A 17697-nucleotide genomic window follows, 5' to 3' on the forward strand; every position below is an offset into this window, starting at 1 on the left:
TAAGCCCCCCCCCCCAGCCCCCTACCCCCTTCCCCTGCTCCCCCCACAGGGAGTCTCAGCAGAACACCTCAATGCCAGTTCCATTTGCCGCCAAGCACAATGTTGCAACAGCGCGCTCTGGTAGCGACGCAGCCATTGTGGACGTGTGCGTCTGTTGTGTCTATTTAATTAAAGCCAAGACCACTGCAATACACAGGCAGTAGATGGTGATAAGATATATTTTTTAAATGGTAGTCCCGCACAGCACTGTCACGCAAATGCTATACCCCCTGTCCCCGAGCAGCAGCAGGGAGATGCGAGCCGGAGAAAGCAAGCGATAGTACGTTTACATGAGGATCCTTAGATTTATTGTAATTAAAAAGTAAATGTTCTCGTTCAGATGGCCAAGTGGAAATTCACACTGGCTTGACCTAAATGACTACTTCTCCTCTAGCTTCAATAGCCTTCTTACCTTTACAAGTTTCACGTTTTTGTTTAGCCAGGTGCAAACTTGAGAGATACCAGGATTATCTAATTTGCAAGAGAGAGAGCACTTTGATGCACACCTTTTGATCAATGTCCTGCACTTATCATTTGTCACTTGGCAACCCAATCAGTAAGAGCTTGAATGTTATAATGGCAAATCACATTTAATATGACCTCTTATGTGTGGTCATTGGCGGCCAAGTTAAGCCATCACTGACGTGTTTTCTGAGACCCCATTAATAGACTTGTAGCTGCCAGATTTTGAATGTGTAATCTCACAGATCGTTGTTCTTGCTAAGTCCATCATCTAACAATGGAGACACTGACCCTTTGACCTGCTTTGAAAAAGAACACGAAGAAAAAAAACTTCACTGGTGCCCATAAACTCAATCCCGCTGTTTTGCGGAAACTTTAAATAGTACTCCCTACTGCTAATGAGGTCGGCAAGAAATTCAACGGCAGATTTTCTGAAGTCCAGAATACCCTGCGAGTTGCACTGCAGTACGGCATCACCCCTTTCCACCCCACCACGTACCGCGGTTATCAAACTTGACCGTGAAAGTGGGCACTGGAAGGCCATATCTCCAACCAAAGTAAATATTCTTCACACCATCTGTACTTGGCTCTCTTAGCTAATGAGCCATTACATCCTTTCTATTGGACTCCAGTGAACTACACGTAAAGGACTAAACATTTAATTGCATTGTGTAGTGTAAATTTCACACCCGTGATGAATTGGCGAAGAATGAGGAGTGGAAAGCAGAGCTTTCCGCTGCTATTCCCTGTCGGCTTGCCATCCGGGTCTCGCTTGAGTGTATTGGCAGCTATCTCTGTTGTATTTTACTGCAACTTCCATCCCTACCATCTCCGTACACTACACTAACCACGTCTCGACATTATTCGAAGGCATCCATGCTGACAAATGAATCCCTATGAACAATCGTTACATTAACAATTCGGTTGTCACATATTCTTAGGTTTTTTCGGTAAAGTCACGTAGGTAAAAATAAATAAATAATAAAAGTACCATTTTTATAAAATAAAAAATCACGACGTTTCAGTTGTCACAGTTTGGGGTTGCAAATCAGTTTTATTTATTTTTGCTCTCCTCTTTGTTTGATTTGTAAATAAGCCACTTGTACGTGCATGATTTGATGCACACATCGGGAGTGTACCAGTTTATTTTAATTAATCAATTGAGGTTTTTAATGCTTTAAATGTCAACCAAGGTTGGCTCGGCCCCACCACCCCTCCTGAATTGCTAAATAAAATAGCAGCAACTGAAAAACACATTGGTAGACAATCTACGGAAAACTCAATTCACTAGAAATGTGGATTTCGTCTCCACGTTAGCACTTGAGTCCAAACGCGATCGTTTTCTGTCTGCAGATCTCAACATGGGACTGGCTGCTCATCTTGTTTTGGCAGCTTTGAGCCATTGGTAGAAAATACGTATTTTAATAGCAGAGATGAGTATCTCTTTAGAACGATGAATGTTGACGAACCGACAAAGCGGTACTTATTTTGGTGACCCCAGAAAGAGACGAATGTACTGTCAGCCGCCGACTACGATTTGAACTTTTGCAGCCATTCGATTGTGGTCCAAGAGCTCTCATCATAGCACCGCCTGCTTGGAGATAGAGCCCACAATTAATCCCAATTGAACATGTGCCTTCTAAGCTCTATCTATTAAGAATGGTCATTTACTGTGCCTATTCAGCGAATCCTACACTCTTGTTTATGGAAAACAAGCGCATGAGAAAAATATATTTGCACTCAAGAGGCAGTAAACAATCCCAGATGTACATCTGCTGTGCATATCATTGCATCCGTCGACGAGGCAGCGTTCCAAAAGCGATATTCAAAGCGCACGGAACCAGAGGTGGTGCACCATGTACAAGCAAGGCTGTGAAAGTGGTGGCACAGAGCGCCTTGTCACTTTTTTTTTGTATTCAAACACAACACTCCTTGTTGGCTGCAGAATAAAAAAACAAATCATTAGCTAAGTGTGGAGGCTTCTGACCTTTTCCACCAGTGCCCCGTGAATAGTTTCCACTCGGTTGTGTTGCACTCCGAGCCTCGGGGAGAAAGCGTTATTTTTAGGCCCTGCTGGTGGGATTAGTCCTTATATGACATAGATTGTAAAGCAAAACTCTTAAGATGGTGGATTAGGTAAAACATGTTTAGCAGCGATTTATCAAATGGGTGACATAAGGTCGGCATGATTATATAATTGATTGGGGCGCTACGGTGGCGAGATGTTAACGACCTCGCCTAATATACAGGAGGGTGTGGGTTCAATCCTGACATTTGCTGTATACTTGGTGTTTGCTCGTCTCTCTCCCCGTGGTCGCGTTGATTTTTCTCCGGGTCCTATTTTCCCCTCCACATTTAGAAACATGCATTTCGAGTATTTGGCTGCTATAAATGTCCACACGATAAACCACTTCCTTAAGCTATCATTTGTGGCCAGGTCGCTTCTGAAAAAGTGCTGTATAGCTCAGTGGGCTTAACCTGGTAAAATAAAAAGTAAAGTGTCAGTTACACGCGAGTGTAAGAAATGCATCTTGCGTGAAGAGAGTGCGGTTATTAGTGATATTGGCAAATGTGACGCGTGTTGTGCGGGGTGCGGGGGAGTGTTGCGGTGATGTGGTTTGGTGAGTTATGACGGGTGTGTCTAGAATTAGGTAGTCAGATGAGCGGGAAGGGGGTGGCGTGGTAGTGGGGGGGGTGATGTAGAAAGGGGGGGTGGAAAGTCTGGGAGAAGGTGAATTGCATTGTAGGAGAGAGCAGATGTTCTCAGGGAGGCGGATTTAAATATTTGTTGCCGGTCCCAAGCTCTTAGAGTTTTTACGCGATCTTTAAAACGGTTTCAAATGTTACAGTCGCGTCTCCGATTAGCACGGTTGGCTACGTACGGTGCGAAAGAAGTTCAACACACACACACACTTGCGTACATGCGTTAGTGGTTGTGCGGTAACTGTGAGGTGTAGGGTGTGTTGAAGTATTGCGAGTCCTAGGTGTGACGCGAGGCGGAGAGGGCCAGCCTCTAGGGAGAGCGAGAGCGCTGTGGTGGTGGGGCAGACTCAGGGGGGGTGTCGTGTTGCGGAGCGGTCGGAGACGGCTACCCCAGTATATCAGGGCATGTCCAGAGAGAGCGCGTCGGCTTGCTTGGGGAAGGGGGTGAGTTCACCTGGCCACAAAGGTTGATTGAGTGCAATTTGGCGCAATACCAGCTTGTTGTTGTGATAGATGCATTTGGCAAATCTGCTGGCTGATTGAGCCTTTCTGTGTTTGAACCAAGCTACAGCCTATTTTGTCAAATATGAATCCATTTAAACAGTTAACATGATCCAGGCGGTTTCGAGAGAAATGGCATTCCTTGACCAACGGTACAAAGTTCAACCTTATCACGCTGTCAGCAACTGCTTTATCAATCTATGGTTCTCAGTCAAATGTATTTTTATCGCACCAAGCTCAGCCCCAAGCCACCATCAGCAAGTCCCGTCGGAAATTTCACCAACCATTTGAAATTACACACAATAGAATGATGACCTTCATTAAAATCGTCATGCTGACAGAAACTCTATTATTCTTTCTGTTATCACTGCACCCACCTGAAAGTAATCGACTCGGGGTCAATTGGTGGCTCCACAGTCTATTTATGGCACCCCCGTGGCAAAATGTGAACTCCCTCGCCTGGCATTCAGGAAATCGTGGGTTCAATCCCGACCCTGACAACGACATTTGGAGTTTGTATTTACTCGCTGTGGTCGTGTGCATTTTTCTCCGGGTCCTCCGGGTTTTCCTTCCCAAATTCGAATCATGTGTTTTAGAGTATTTGGCTGCTATAAATGTCTACGTGATAAGCCACTTTGTTGAGCTGTCATTTGCGGCCGGGTCACTTCTGAAACAAAGCTATGTAGCTCAGTGTCGGCCTTACCGGGTAAAAAAAAAATATTTGTATTGAGTTGCAGGGCTAAGGAAAATGCAATGCAGTGCCTATCTTCACACTTTCCTGGGTTGTGCTAATTGATGTCTGGCGACTTGTATGTATGTGCGTACTTAGCCAACCATGCAAAATCGGTGGTGCGGTGGGGAATGACAACAAACTAAACAGAAAAAGTAGTTGCTGAATGGCCCAATGCCCATTATACTCGTACTGTACCTGGGAATCCAAATAAACCGGTGTACTCAAGAAATCTGCCTCGAGCCTGCGCATTAGCAAAAATTTACACCGACACTATCCATCAGCCTCATTAGCAACGTTCCCTTGCCGCCAGCACCATACCAAGGGAACGGTTGCTCCGAGGTTGAAGAACAGCGAATAATACAATTACGTCAATGGGATGCATTGCCACAGCCACTCCTTGTGCCACGTGTTTATTCTTCTCTCATTGGTGTCCTTGAGGCTTCGAGGTGACATTCCCCTGTGCAAGTCCTCAGCAGTGAGCAACCATGCCGAGACCCTGGGCAGGGTTGTGCTTTTCCGTTTTATGAATTAAGTGTTACAGGTTTGAATCATTGTTTTCGTTATTTTGCGTTTGGATATACAACACACGTTAATTGGTTTCTGATTTACAAACATTTTTTATACAATACAGGAACTCCATTTGGATATACGGCCAAAGCTCATTATGGGAAAGCAAGGTGAAATGAAAAGCACTAAACGAATAATGTACGCACGAAATACTTTTTTTCAACCGGGCATTGCAGCCGGGCTTCAGTGACGTATAAATGTTTTAATAAAAAATAAAATAACCCTATTAGGTTTTCTTTGTGTGTGCTCAGCAGGGAGTTGGCAAGCAAATACGTGGAGTGAATGTCGAGAATTCCTAACCCTTGGATACATTTCAAAGAGGAGATGCAAGAGCATACGCGAGCCGCTTGCGATTTATTTGGCGATTAACACATCTATGTAATTAACGCTTATATATTCTTGGTTCTTTAGGTAAAGTCACGTAGAAGGGAAATAATAAAATAATATTAATATTAAACAATAAAAATTCTCACGACGTTTCGACTGCAACACAAGCAATCATCATCAGGTGTGAAATCCACAGAAAGAAAATTAGAAAAAAGTGGCGGTTTGTCCTAACGTCAGCACCACAGACAGCGATTTGGCAGTTTACAGTCGAAACGTCGTGAGAATTTGTATTGTTTTATATTTATATTATTTTATTATTTCCCTTCTACGTGACTTTTACGGAAAGAACCAAGAATATGAATCCCCGCAGTCACGAAAGCTTTAAATAAAAATTTAACGCTTATATAGTTTGAAGATTATATACGTTTTTTGGGGGGGTTTTCTAGGTTTCGTTCAGAATCCTTTCTGAACATGTTTTTGAAACGTGGCACAAGGGTAATGTTTTGCTGTGTTTAAGACGTGGTATCATCCAGCTGACAACTAACATGATACATTTGGGCAAGCTGTGTGGACAAATGTTTATGTACTTTTATCTTGCGCGTACCGATGAACACCGAGTACGCTGGATTACAAACTCCGCTCACATTCGTGTCGTGGTGGATTGTTGGTCACCATCGTGGAGACGACTGATTGATATCTCTAAATGAACGAAATTAACAGGATGGCAACAGCATCATTAATACATTAAAATCACATTGTACTTAGCAGCAATAAAAAAAAACCATGGGGACAAGGAAACGTTTTAACACAGAATATATATCCCTAGAGCTTCAACCTCGGATTTCACAGGTACGGAATCATTGCCAAATCATGTCGCACAGACCAACGAGATGGACAGGACCAAGCACTTGGGTGTTCATGCTGCAATGAGTCCTGTAAGCCACCTGTCCAACAATAGGTGTGGTAGCTTTTGTTGGCAAAACAGCTTGATGGGTAGAGCCAGGAGTACAGGTTGGAGCATCGAAGGCAATGCAGACCACCATTGAAGTGTACACCGAGTGGATAGGGATCAAGGGAAGACGAAGCCAAATGTTGGGAAACTTTGAGGGCAAACCTTGGAGGTTGGGTGTCTGCTGTTCAACGCTTGTGGGATCTGGCAGTCAGCTGACATGTTGGCTGAGACGACATTTTACAAAATGCTAGTCCCTTGTATGCTTCTTCCTCAGATAACAGTGCCAATGTTAATGTCGGTGAGTTGGTTTTGGTATACACGTATACAACACAGCCAAAGCTAATCCTATATTGTAAATGTTCCTAATTCAAACTAAAAAAATACAATACCGTCATTGTGCCCGGGGGGGGGGGGTGAACACAGAAGTACGGTACAGCAATGGATTTGGCTGCACTGCCCTCTGCTGCCCACCACGTTGTTCCACTGCAGCCCTACAACAACCCCTTAGTAGTGCAAGGGGCTCACATATCCAAACGCCATCCATTGCTCAAGCCGGCCAATCTTCCCGAGTTCGAAAGAGATGGGGTGCAGTCAAACGCGATCTGATAGGTGTTCATTACGGTGAATTAGGGTATCACTGCGTTGAGTGCAATAATTGCTATGCACGCTGCAAAGCGACTGATTACAACCAAATGGAAGCCTTTGTGAATTTGCAAGGGTTATCCGGTGCACTTGGGTATTAAAGTGTTGTGCTCTAGAGAGTTAAGTGCAAGTTGGAAAGTCCCATAAATAATGCAGGAACATCATTTGTTATTATTTTAAAAAATAAATGTAATTAAAGCCTCGTTTCATTGCGCTGTGGTGCGGTGGTTACTCTCGGCGCACGCAAACTCGCACTGAATGCAATGAGAACGCCGCAGCCCATCGTGCCTGTGGTGTGTGCCACAGCAAGGCTGAGCCATTGTCATGGATTGTGCTCTCTTATGCTCTATCTGTTACGTGTAATTAACCTTTTCATTCGTGTCTGTTGCCCATATCTTCATTCAATTATTCCATGAAAGCAAGTTAGATGCCATTTGAATTGCAGTGTAGCGTAGAGATCCGTGTTTAAGCCTCGCTGGAGGAATGCGAGGCAAAGCGAGACACGCACGCACACATAATAACGATCACCTTCACACGGTTATCACTCATGCATTACTCCATTCACTAGAAATGCTCGTGATTAGTGCATTGTTTATAACGTTTTTAAGGTATTGGCAAATCAATGTATCACCCGCAATGTGTCCGTGCGAAACGTTGTGTTTGTAAGGATTGATTCACATATAGTTACACTTTAATACTACTACTACTTATTATATATTCATACCGTTATAAATTCAACTTGCCCACCAGGGATACGAATAATGGATTCTCGAATTGAACCGTGACCCCCAAACCGTGAAAGATGTTCTAATCGTAGCGTGGATAAATCGTTATATCCCTTCTTAAAAACTAGCACAAGACCTCTGAAGAAAACAGCAGTTGTTTTACGGTTTACATGAGCTCTGATAGCCTGCATGGCGGCAATATGGGAAGTTATAACATAATTTGCGTGAAAGCCTCATACTTGAAGCGTGGATTGTGTGTGCTTTCAAGAATATATAAGACAATGTTATTGCCAGCTTCCAATTACCTCGAAATTTGTTGTAGGTAGTTTTGTGTGATGTGTATACATGTCATGCAATTTCCCGCATTTGAATTATCCTCGAATTAGATTGTCCATGAGTCAAATTAATCTGAAAAGAACCTGCCTTCTACTGAAACCTCTTATTGGTGTAACTGACATTGGTACATAAAGTACTTGGAGGATATCAGTGATTGTTAATGACCCAGATGATGTTTGACGCTTCCTCTACCAGACCGACGCATATCCATGTACTCATGAGTGTGCGTGCACTCACAATCGGGTGTTCTGGGTGGCCTAATCGGGACGCATGGGGTTTAATTTATTTCAACACTGGCATTAAAAAAAGTGTATTCTTCGAGGTTTCGGAGGCAACACAAGTCTCCGGAGACTTGTGTTGCCTCCGAAACGTCGTGATTTTTGTTTTTATTTTATTTTATTTTCATTAATTTTGATGTTTTACCTACGTGACTTTACGGAAAGAACCTAAGAATATGATTCCTTGCAGTCACGAAAGCTTCAAATCTAGAATTATATCTATTATCATTATGAACATCATCTTCTTGGTTCTTTCGGTAAAGTCACGTGGAAGGGAAATAATCAAAATAAAACATAATAAAATACAATTCTCACGACGTTTCGGCCACAACGCAAGCAGCCGTCCTCAGGTGAAGAACAGGTCTGTCGGAAAGACAGCGTCTGAATGACAGACCTGTTCTTCACCTGAGGATAGGTGCTTGCGTTGTGGCCGAAACGTCGTGAGAATTGTATTTTATTATGTTTTATTTATATTATTTATTATTTCCCTTCTACGTGACTTTACCAAAAGAACCAAGAAGATGAATCCCTGCAGTCACGAAAGCTTTAAATCGAAAATTATGAACATACATTTTTTTTCCTGTGGGGGTCACCTCAAATCTGTTGTATACAAAACTCGATTAAGAGCCCTGAATGAATTGGGATGAAATATAATTGATACATTTTCAAAGATTACATTAGTAATCTTAAAAAATATTCTCAAATTCGTACAATAAAAAATTATGCGCACATGAATGTTAATGGGAGTCAATTTGAACATTTGTTAAAATAAAATAAATTACCCTATGCGATTTGTTCATAGAAGTATAATAATAACCTTATGCGGGCTGACTGTTGGGCCCACTTTAAAATACTCATCAAGGCACGTAATTGTAAGAATAAAACTAATGTCCAGTTATTACATACTTAAACGCAATTGTTATATACCAACCAAAATTGCTACAATCATGAACCCTTTCCCATTCTAAGACATCTGCAACTGCAGGGTGGGTGTCCCGTTCACCCCTGAATCTCAGAACGCATCAGCGGCTCGGCGTTTATTTGATCTCGAGAGGCGTAGCGCCGTTGTTTTTAATCACAGTGTACTGTACTCACCTCGGAGAACTGCAGCGACACGACCGCACTCGATGATAGCTGGTGCCAAACTGTGACGCCCTCCCGCATGGCCTTTTCCTTCCGATATATTTTTCTTTTGCATGTGGTAATGTCGGAACTGTAGCAATGGCTTATAACGCAACAGCAAAGATCCACTCTTGGTCGATTCATTTAGATTATATAACGGTGTGTGTTAGCGTTGTCGTCAATTTGGCTCTCGTCCCTTTCGCGCTTTGCAAAAGCGGTCTCTCAACAATTTCTGCAAGACTCCCATTTCCACGAACCGCTGGTGACTGCTGTTGCAGTTTATGCAAAGTGATTGCGGTAATGCTTTCAACATCGTTTGCTCATTATTTCAACTCCTTGACTTGACGCATCGGTGCTACCTGCAATTATGGCCTTGCCACGTTTGTAGTAATTGAGTGGGAAATGGAAAAAGGCCATAAACTCACATAGGCCCGTTTCGCAATAAAATATAATCGTCATTGTCACATTTGCCATTGACAGTTGGGCCCAGACTAAAACACATGTTGTGCATGCAATGAATTGAGCCACAGGCCAGACAATATGATTGTTCACGATAGCCACTTACTTGGTTTATGGTTGCTGTATACACAAGCTTAGTGGCTGAATTTCAGTGGTTCAGTGGAATGGGATGTTGTGCAGCATGGCCATTTCAAATTGGTTGCCAGTCGTTTTAAGTGGCTGGGTGAGTGCTCTCGGCAGGAGTTGTGAGCCCCTTCGGGGACGTATTTACCCGATGGTGGACAAAATTATCACTCTTCTCTTGGCATTGTTTGCGTGACAACATGTGCTAAAGAATGCGGGGAGTCATTTGAACGCGATAGCTTTTTAAACGTATATTGTGTATTTGGAAGCGTAATGTGACCTCCTCCGAAGGTCTTAGATATTACATGAAAATGTCTCCCTACCTATTCTGCCACATGGTCGTTTAGATCTAAGGGGTCTTTTAATAGAAAGTCTTCCAAGGACTGAATGTCTCCCTACCTATTCTGCCACATGGTCGTTTAGATCTAAGGGGTCTTTTAATAGACAGTCTTCCAAGGACTCATCGTGTCCCAGAAACACATTTTCAAAGCAATGGACTTGGTGGGTCTTGTTCATTCATCGCTGCTTCCCAAGGCTGTGAACTGTCTGCGCGGTTACTTGTGGTGTGAACGTAACCCTGTTCAAGCGGCGCGAGAGTGTGTTCGTTCCTGGAACATTGTATTTTATTTAAACCGATGTATGTATTGGACCAGTACAAACATGTCCAACAATATAGTGCTGTATGCAAAGAGGAAACCTTCAGGATTTAGTCATTGCTAAATACCTGTCTGGTTTCTGGTGAATCAGACCTCGTAGAAAATAGAATGGAGAAAACTACATTAATTGGGACTTCGTTGACTCAGGTGAGGAAACCAGGAGAGAACTCCACTTATTTAAACAGTGGCAACCTTTATGTGTTTTTTTATCAGAGGGAGAAGTGCCTATAATCACTTAAGAGTGAGTTTATTAGTCCCTAGGGAATCGAATTGTAGAGTGTTAGGATTCGAAAGAACATTGAATAGAGTTGTCCAGATAACCATAAGGCTCTTGAACCACTACTAAGCTCAAGGTAATTAATACTTAAAAACAGCAAGACATGCGGAGATAAAAGTAAACCCAGTGTGTAAATGGAATTGAACGACTTAAAAAAAATTGTATAAAGAAACAAATGAACGGATGATTGATGAACATTGGATTGAGCTTGGGTGAACTTTACTCAAGTTAAGCCGTGATATTGTATGCTTAAAAATGACGCCTAGAGAATGGATACGGAGAGTCCCATACATGGCAATTTAATCATGAAATATATGTAATTCTTACAGACAAACCTCAGATCTAAGAATAGGTTTTTCCCCTTTTTTCTGGCAGCAAAACTGAAACCTTTTTACAAGGAATCATGTCTGCATTAACCACAATACTTGTGGTCAGAATGCAAACAAAAAACGTACTCTGATAATATATGCATTGTGCTTGATACGGATTGGTCCACACCAGAGACAGCTTTCTTTTGAGCCTCGTCTCAAACGGTGTTAGACCAGAGGACGCCAAAAGGTGCAGAGATGGGTGTCAGATGTACTTCAGCATTGCCCAAGAGATGACAAACTATTGCCTGACAGCCCTGAACACGATGATTGCAAACTTGGATACATGCTGGTACGCTGCTTATCTTTACAATCGCTGGGTGTAGGTGCACGAGGAAAATGTTAAGAATTTCACAGCAGCATAGAGTTAAGTAACTTACCAATGTTATTGCAGATAAGAGCAAGGTTGAGATTGCAAGTTTCTTCTTCAAGGGGGAGACCTATGTTACAATACAGAATCCAAGAGGAGTTTGCGATGAGCGGGGAGAGAGTTGTCTGCAAAATGTAAGAGGCGCCAGGTTCTTATTACAGGCAGTGAGCGCCCAGTGCTCTTGACACGGATCAGAGAGGAGCCGCCCAGCACACGAACCACTCGCAGGCGCCTCGCGCACTCTTCTGAACAGACTGTTGGTAGAAGGTGCACACGCACACCCCAACAAATACACTTCGTATATAACACACATGAATACGAATGTCAATACATGTTCTGTTATATTCTTGGTTCTTTCGGTAAAGTCACGTAGAAGGGAAATAATAAAATAATAAAAACATAAACAATAAGAATTCTCACGACGTTTCGACTGCAACACAAGTAATCATCATCAGGTGTGAAATCCACAGCAAGAAAATTTGACGTCGTGAGAATTTTTATTGTTTTATATTTTTATTATTTTATTACTTCCCTTCTACGCGACTTTACCGAAAGAACCAAGAATATGGATCCCTGCAGTCACGAAAGCTTCAAATCAAAACATGTTTTGTTGTCCAAATATTGAATTCAGATACCAACGTACAAATTAATCAGAATATGTATTTATACCAATCATGCTCCTTGGTTCTTTCGGGGAAGTCGCGTAGTTGGAGATAAAATATTTTGTTTTTTTTTGTTTCTGGCTGCGTGGCTTTGCCGAGAGAACCAAGGACTATGGATTCCTGCAGTCACAAAAGCTTCCAATCAAGATTACCAATACATCACTCACAAAACCACCTGCCCACCCTCTCAAGCTCTCGCACACACAATAAATCATTCGCCAAGCCGTGCTGGCCTTCACAGGTCCTCGCTAACAGCACCTGCCCCAACAGTCTGTTAAGGCTGTCGGGGCAGGTGCTGCGGGATATTTGTCTTTGCGTGAGCGTGTAAATGTGGGAAGCGGTAGTGTCGTGATGAACACACTTCGCCACGAAGTCGGCCAACCAGTTAGATTCCCGCTCACGGCAAAGACCAGGTGACTATTGTCTGAATTGGTTATGGCCTCGCCTCAGTCGATCACTGTTTTTATAGCTTTATTTGGTGATTTTGAAAAGTTTTTTGTTTAGCCATGTTAGTTTGTTGTAGTGCAGAGTTAGCCTGATAACTTTAATCTGCATTGTCTTATGGTTGTTATTGCTTGACTTGAATCCCACTGGGATTTTTGCACATAACGTTGAAATACGGTGTTTTTTCTGGAAGACTTTGCAGTTTTTTCCTGGATTTTTCTGTTACGTGTAGTCACTTTAAGATGTTTCTGGTTCATGTTTTTGTTTGTTGCGGTTGCACCCGAGTCAAAAGCCGCATGGCTCACAGGGTTATATTTACCTAATAAATTAAACTGAAAACTGAAACTGAAAAGACAATGGAGGGGAAAACCTGAAACCAGATGATGGATGGGCTTTTAGAGCAGACCTTCGAGGACTGCAATCATTTGTGGATCTGGCAGAAGGAAAGAAGCAATGGCTGGATGTGGAAGCATCCCCATTAACCTTCATGCTGCACTGCAGTATGCGGTGAATCTACAATGGGGTGCTCGCACGAGCACACAATTAAAGTGGACCTTGAAACTCGGCAATATATATGATTTGCAGACACATTGAGGCACATCGTTCCATCATCAATGGGGGGCAGAGATATATTCACCATAAAATCACCGAATGTACACACTGGAACAATTCACGGAATGGAAACGCCGATGCAACACGCACAGATGACTCAAGGGCAAGCGTTGACAACACAGCCATGCATGTTAGCGGGCCCACATTGACAGGAAACGCCATTCAGCGCCATGAGCCGCATCTGTGTTTAGATGCTGTATGAATCCAAATTGTATTGTACATTGTATTCACACACAGAGGTGTAGTACATAAACAGTAGTACGCACAGACGTGTGGCACTCAGCCTTGGCCCTATGACCTGCGTGCAAGAGCAACCGGCGCCTTAAAGAGCTTGAGCGTAGAAATTGAAGGTTTTCCCACCATGCATTATCTTCCCGTGACTCTTCCACGTTGTGGAATGTATTATACGCCAGATTCTCCAGATATGTTATGTCAATCGAGAGACATTTTAGGAATGTATTAAGCTCAAATTTTTTTTTCAGTTAACACAAACAAGGTGATGTCAGTAAATTATTTGCCATGACATTTGGTGGGATGGATCGGTGGAACAGTGTTCTGCACACTACGCTATTAACGCAGCGGCTTGAGTTTGATCTCATCAGAGCTGGCACAATTTGTAAGCGATATCTGAACTGATCCTGGGCCCCCCTTAACCAACCCACAATAAACAGTGTGGTGAAGTATCGTCTTAAAAACACTCTCAACGAGACGTGAAATGGGGAGGCCTTCATCCAGCAGCAGATTGAATAAGGGCTGACATTTATTGGCTGTCCCTTCTTAAAGTGGGCATTAATCCAAACTTTCACCCTCTGTTATAGCACTACTCCGATGTCAGCCAGACATCTAGATCTTTTGTTACGTCATCATTTAGAAAGATAACATACATAGGGTGTTCAGAGGCTGTGCTGTGCGAGGCAAGACAGGAATGAAAAAAAATGCTGTTTTGCCATCAGTCTGTTGCATGGACGGCAGGAGTCAGTCAAGCAAATAGAACAAATTCTAGAAATTGTAGGCAGAATCGTGGCTTGAATCTCTTGAGAGAAATGGCCATGATGGTAGCAGTAGGAGAGAACAAGGAGGCAATCGACTTATGTACGGCACGTGGTAATTACTAACCTGCGAGTGCAAATCGGCAATATGGACCCGCCGATCAAACACTGCTTTGTCTATGCCTTCAGGAGCATTGTGGTAAAAACACCGTCAAAAAGGTCACTTTCATTGCCACACCTATTAACATCATGGGGGTGGGGGGGGGGAGTGCCAATCCCATCATATCTAGCCTGCTTGGGTCTGCAGAATTGCAGAATATTTTATATGAGGTCTTGAGGAAGGGGGTTGGGGGGCTCTTAAGTGAACATGTTGTAAACTAAACAGTTTTTTTTATTTACCAGGCAAGACCCACTCTGAGCTGGAAATCTCTTTTGCAGAAGCGACCTGTCCACGTATGATAGCTCAGCGAAGTGGCTTATTGTGTGGAAATTTATAGCAGCCAAATAATCTAAACGCATGTTTCTCAATGTGGAGGGAAAAACCGAGGGCCCGGAAAAAAATTCAGGCGACCACGGGGAGAGAGACATGTAAACTCCAAATATACAGGCGTCCAGGGTCGGGATCGAACCAACGACCTAAAAACCAGGCAAGGTAGTGAACATTTCGTCACCGTGGGCCCCCCCCCATGTTGTGGTTGTATAGATGATGGATGTGGCTTCTGCTGAAGTCAACTGATTGCTTCGCATTGGTTAACCATGTCGTGTATGCGATTTACCTGGTGAATGCTGGCTATTCCGAAGAGTTAAAAACCTTAATGTGTCACCTGGAGTTTGCTGTAAAGATTAAGTTTAGCCCCATTAAAAACGAAGCACCTGCCGGCGCACTTTGCATCGTCAAGCAATCCTCTTGTTAGCGACACATTGCAGGCTAGATGAGTTCAGGGAAGGTTAGAGAGAAGGGTCGATCTTGTGCAGGAGAAGCTGGTGCCGAGCGGACTTGCATATGGCTGGTGCCAGCAGTGTTAAGATAATGGGCCTTTGTGGAGGAGGCTTGTGAAAGATGATACTGGTTGGCTGGCGACAGCGCCGTTCCACAGCGAAGGCAGGTAGAGGTCCAATGCTCATTGAAGAAAGGACAAGGTGGCTGAAACACAATGAGCTGACCTAGTGGGCGAGGTGACGAGCTGTCATCATGGTGCATCTTCCAGTCTCCCTGGTCTCGTAACTCATAAGAATAATGTTTTAGTTTTATATTGCGTCGTTGGTGCAAATGACATCTCATAATCGCCGTGGAACCATGGAAATTCTGGAAGGCAGCCAGGTAGTGAGCAGGTGCCATCTACTGCCAATGGCTTTGCAGTCCTTTAAGTATTAAGACATTTTCATCCATTAATGAGCGTTTATACACAATGATTGTGCCTGTCCTCTGACTTGTGGCCAGCATGTTGTTTTTCCACGCAAGATATGGTACACACTGGCGTGCAATGACTGCCACTGAGTTGCAAATGGCAGCTTGTTGTGTCTGTGTGTGCGTGCAGTGTTAGATAATGGCAGAGGGGGGGGGTGTGGTAATGGTGGTTAGCACACTTCCGTGACCCTGCTAGTCCTGGGATACGCAGTGGCAGCCGACCATGATACCAACCACACTACCTGCTCGTGTGCCTTGCCTCCTTTGTGAGTTCTCGCTCGTAGCGATTGCTCCCTGCTGTCCGCAATTCTTATTGGGGAGCTATTTGTCTTGTACCTGGTGTGTGTGCCACGTGCAGTGCTGGCCCGAAGGGAGACAACATCTACGAGTGGAGGTCCACCATCCTGGGGCCGCCAGGCTCGGTGTACGAGGGGGGCGTCTTCTTTCTGGACATCACCTTCACCCCCGAGTACCCCTTTAAGCCCCCCAAGGTATGTACGTATATTCTTAGGTTTTTTCGGTAAAGTTACATAGGTAAAATGTTTTAATTAAAATTAATAAAAGTTAAATAAAAATAAAATAAAAATCACGACGTTTCGGAGGCAACACAAGCCTCCGTCTTCAGGTGGAACCGTCACAGCACGATAGCTGTATCAAGTACTTGATACAGCTATCGTGCCTCCAAAACATCGTGATTTTAATTTTATTTTTATTTTACTTTTATTAATTTAAATTTTTTACCTACGTGACTTTACCGAAAAAACCTAAGAATATGAATCCTTGCAGTCACGAAAGCTTCAAATCTAGAGGTATGTACGTATGTACATATGCATGTTGAACTTCTTTGGCACCGTACATAACAACCCGTGCTCATCGGAGGTACAGGGGAAGGACAACAAACTAGACTCACAAAGGTATTGTACCTTTGTCACACGCACACACACTTTACTGCTGGGATTTCTGGAGACTATACATGACCCTGTATTTAAAATACACATGTATCCAAGGTAATCCTTTGATACACGCCAGACATGTTTGCACTGGCTCAAGCATACATGGTCGTGGGCATTTAGAAATGTGGAACAAGACAAACAAAATATGGAAGATATTATAGTTTTTCTAATTTAAACACATAGATTAATACATTAAATACCCACTTGACATTTTAATATCTATCTTAAGTTTCATGGTAAAATTACAAAACGTGCCCATACATGGTGTCTGTGTCAGGTGAGTGATTTCTGGTGAATGTCTGGTGAGGAGTGCTGAGTGAGTATCTGGTGAGTGTGAGTTGTGAGTGTTTGCAGAATGATGTCTGAAAAGTGTTGGATGTCTGATGTCTGTCAGGTGAGGGTGGTGAGTGTCTATGAGGAGTGTTGAGTGTCTGGTGAGTGCGAGTTGTGAGTTTTTGCGGAATGATGTCTGGCGAGTGTCAAACGATATGGTGAGGATGAGCTGCCCCCTAGTAATGTGCATTAAAAAATATACACGTGATACATTTATACCGTAGACATTCACAATGATTAATTACGTACAATTATTAACATTTTATCATGTGCTAGTAAAATTGATACGCAAAATTACTCATTAACAGCAGAAAGGCTGTCATAATGCCACATTATTTGTACAATTCTCAAATACAAAACATTGACACACAGACCGCAAAGAAGCTCACTGGTGTCCTAAAGCTAACTATTCTTGAATGGACATGTATTAACCTTCAGGCTCTGAATTGTTGGAATATTAAACAACCTCGGTGTACGCCCCACTTAATGGTAATATAATACAATTAATCTCAGAGATTAATAACTCCATGATACTGCGTCGCATTTTATAAGATGTATAAATGTAACTAATTTGCTTGAAGTGTTTGCAAAGGGGTAAGGGGACACTGGCTCATATTACATGAGCAGTCTATAAACTATCATCACATTTCTCAGAT

The 17697-nt window shown here is 43.0% G+C and overlaps 1 protein-coding gene across 1 annotated transcript in view; it reads left to right on the top strand.

Moving 5' to 3' along the window:
* Positions 1 to 17697, top strand: part of LOC144943756 (ubiquitin-conjugating enzyme E2 E1-like) — a 66123-nt gene that overhangs the window by 37390 nt on the left and 11036 nt on the right. Inside the window, exon 4 of the mRNA XM_078871560.1 lies at positions 16114 to 16246. Within this exon, the coding sequence (XP_078727686.1) occupies positions 16114 to 16246 (133 nt within the window). The remainder of the gene's footprint in view (positions 1 to 16113; positions 16247 to 17697) is intronic.

Source organism: Lampetra fluviatilis, chromosome 2, assembly GCF_964198595.1.
Source record: "Lampetra fluviatilis chromosome 2, kcLamFluv1.1, whole genome shotgun sequence".
Lineage (NCBI taxonomy): Eukaryota > Metazoa > Chordata > Hyperoartia > Petromyzontiformes > Petromyzontidae > Lampetra > Lampetra fluviatilis.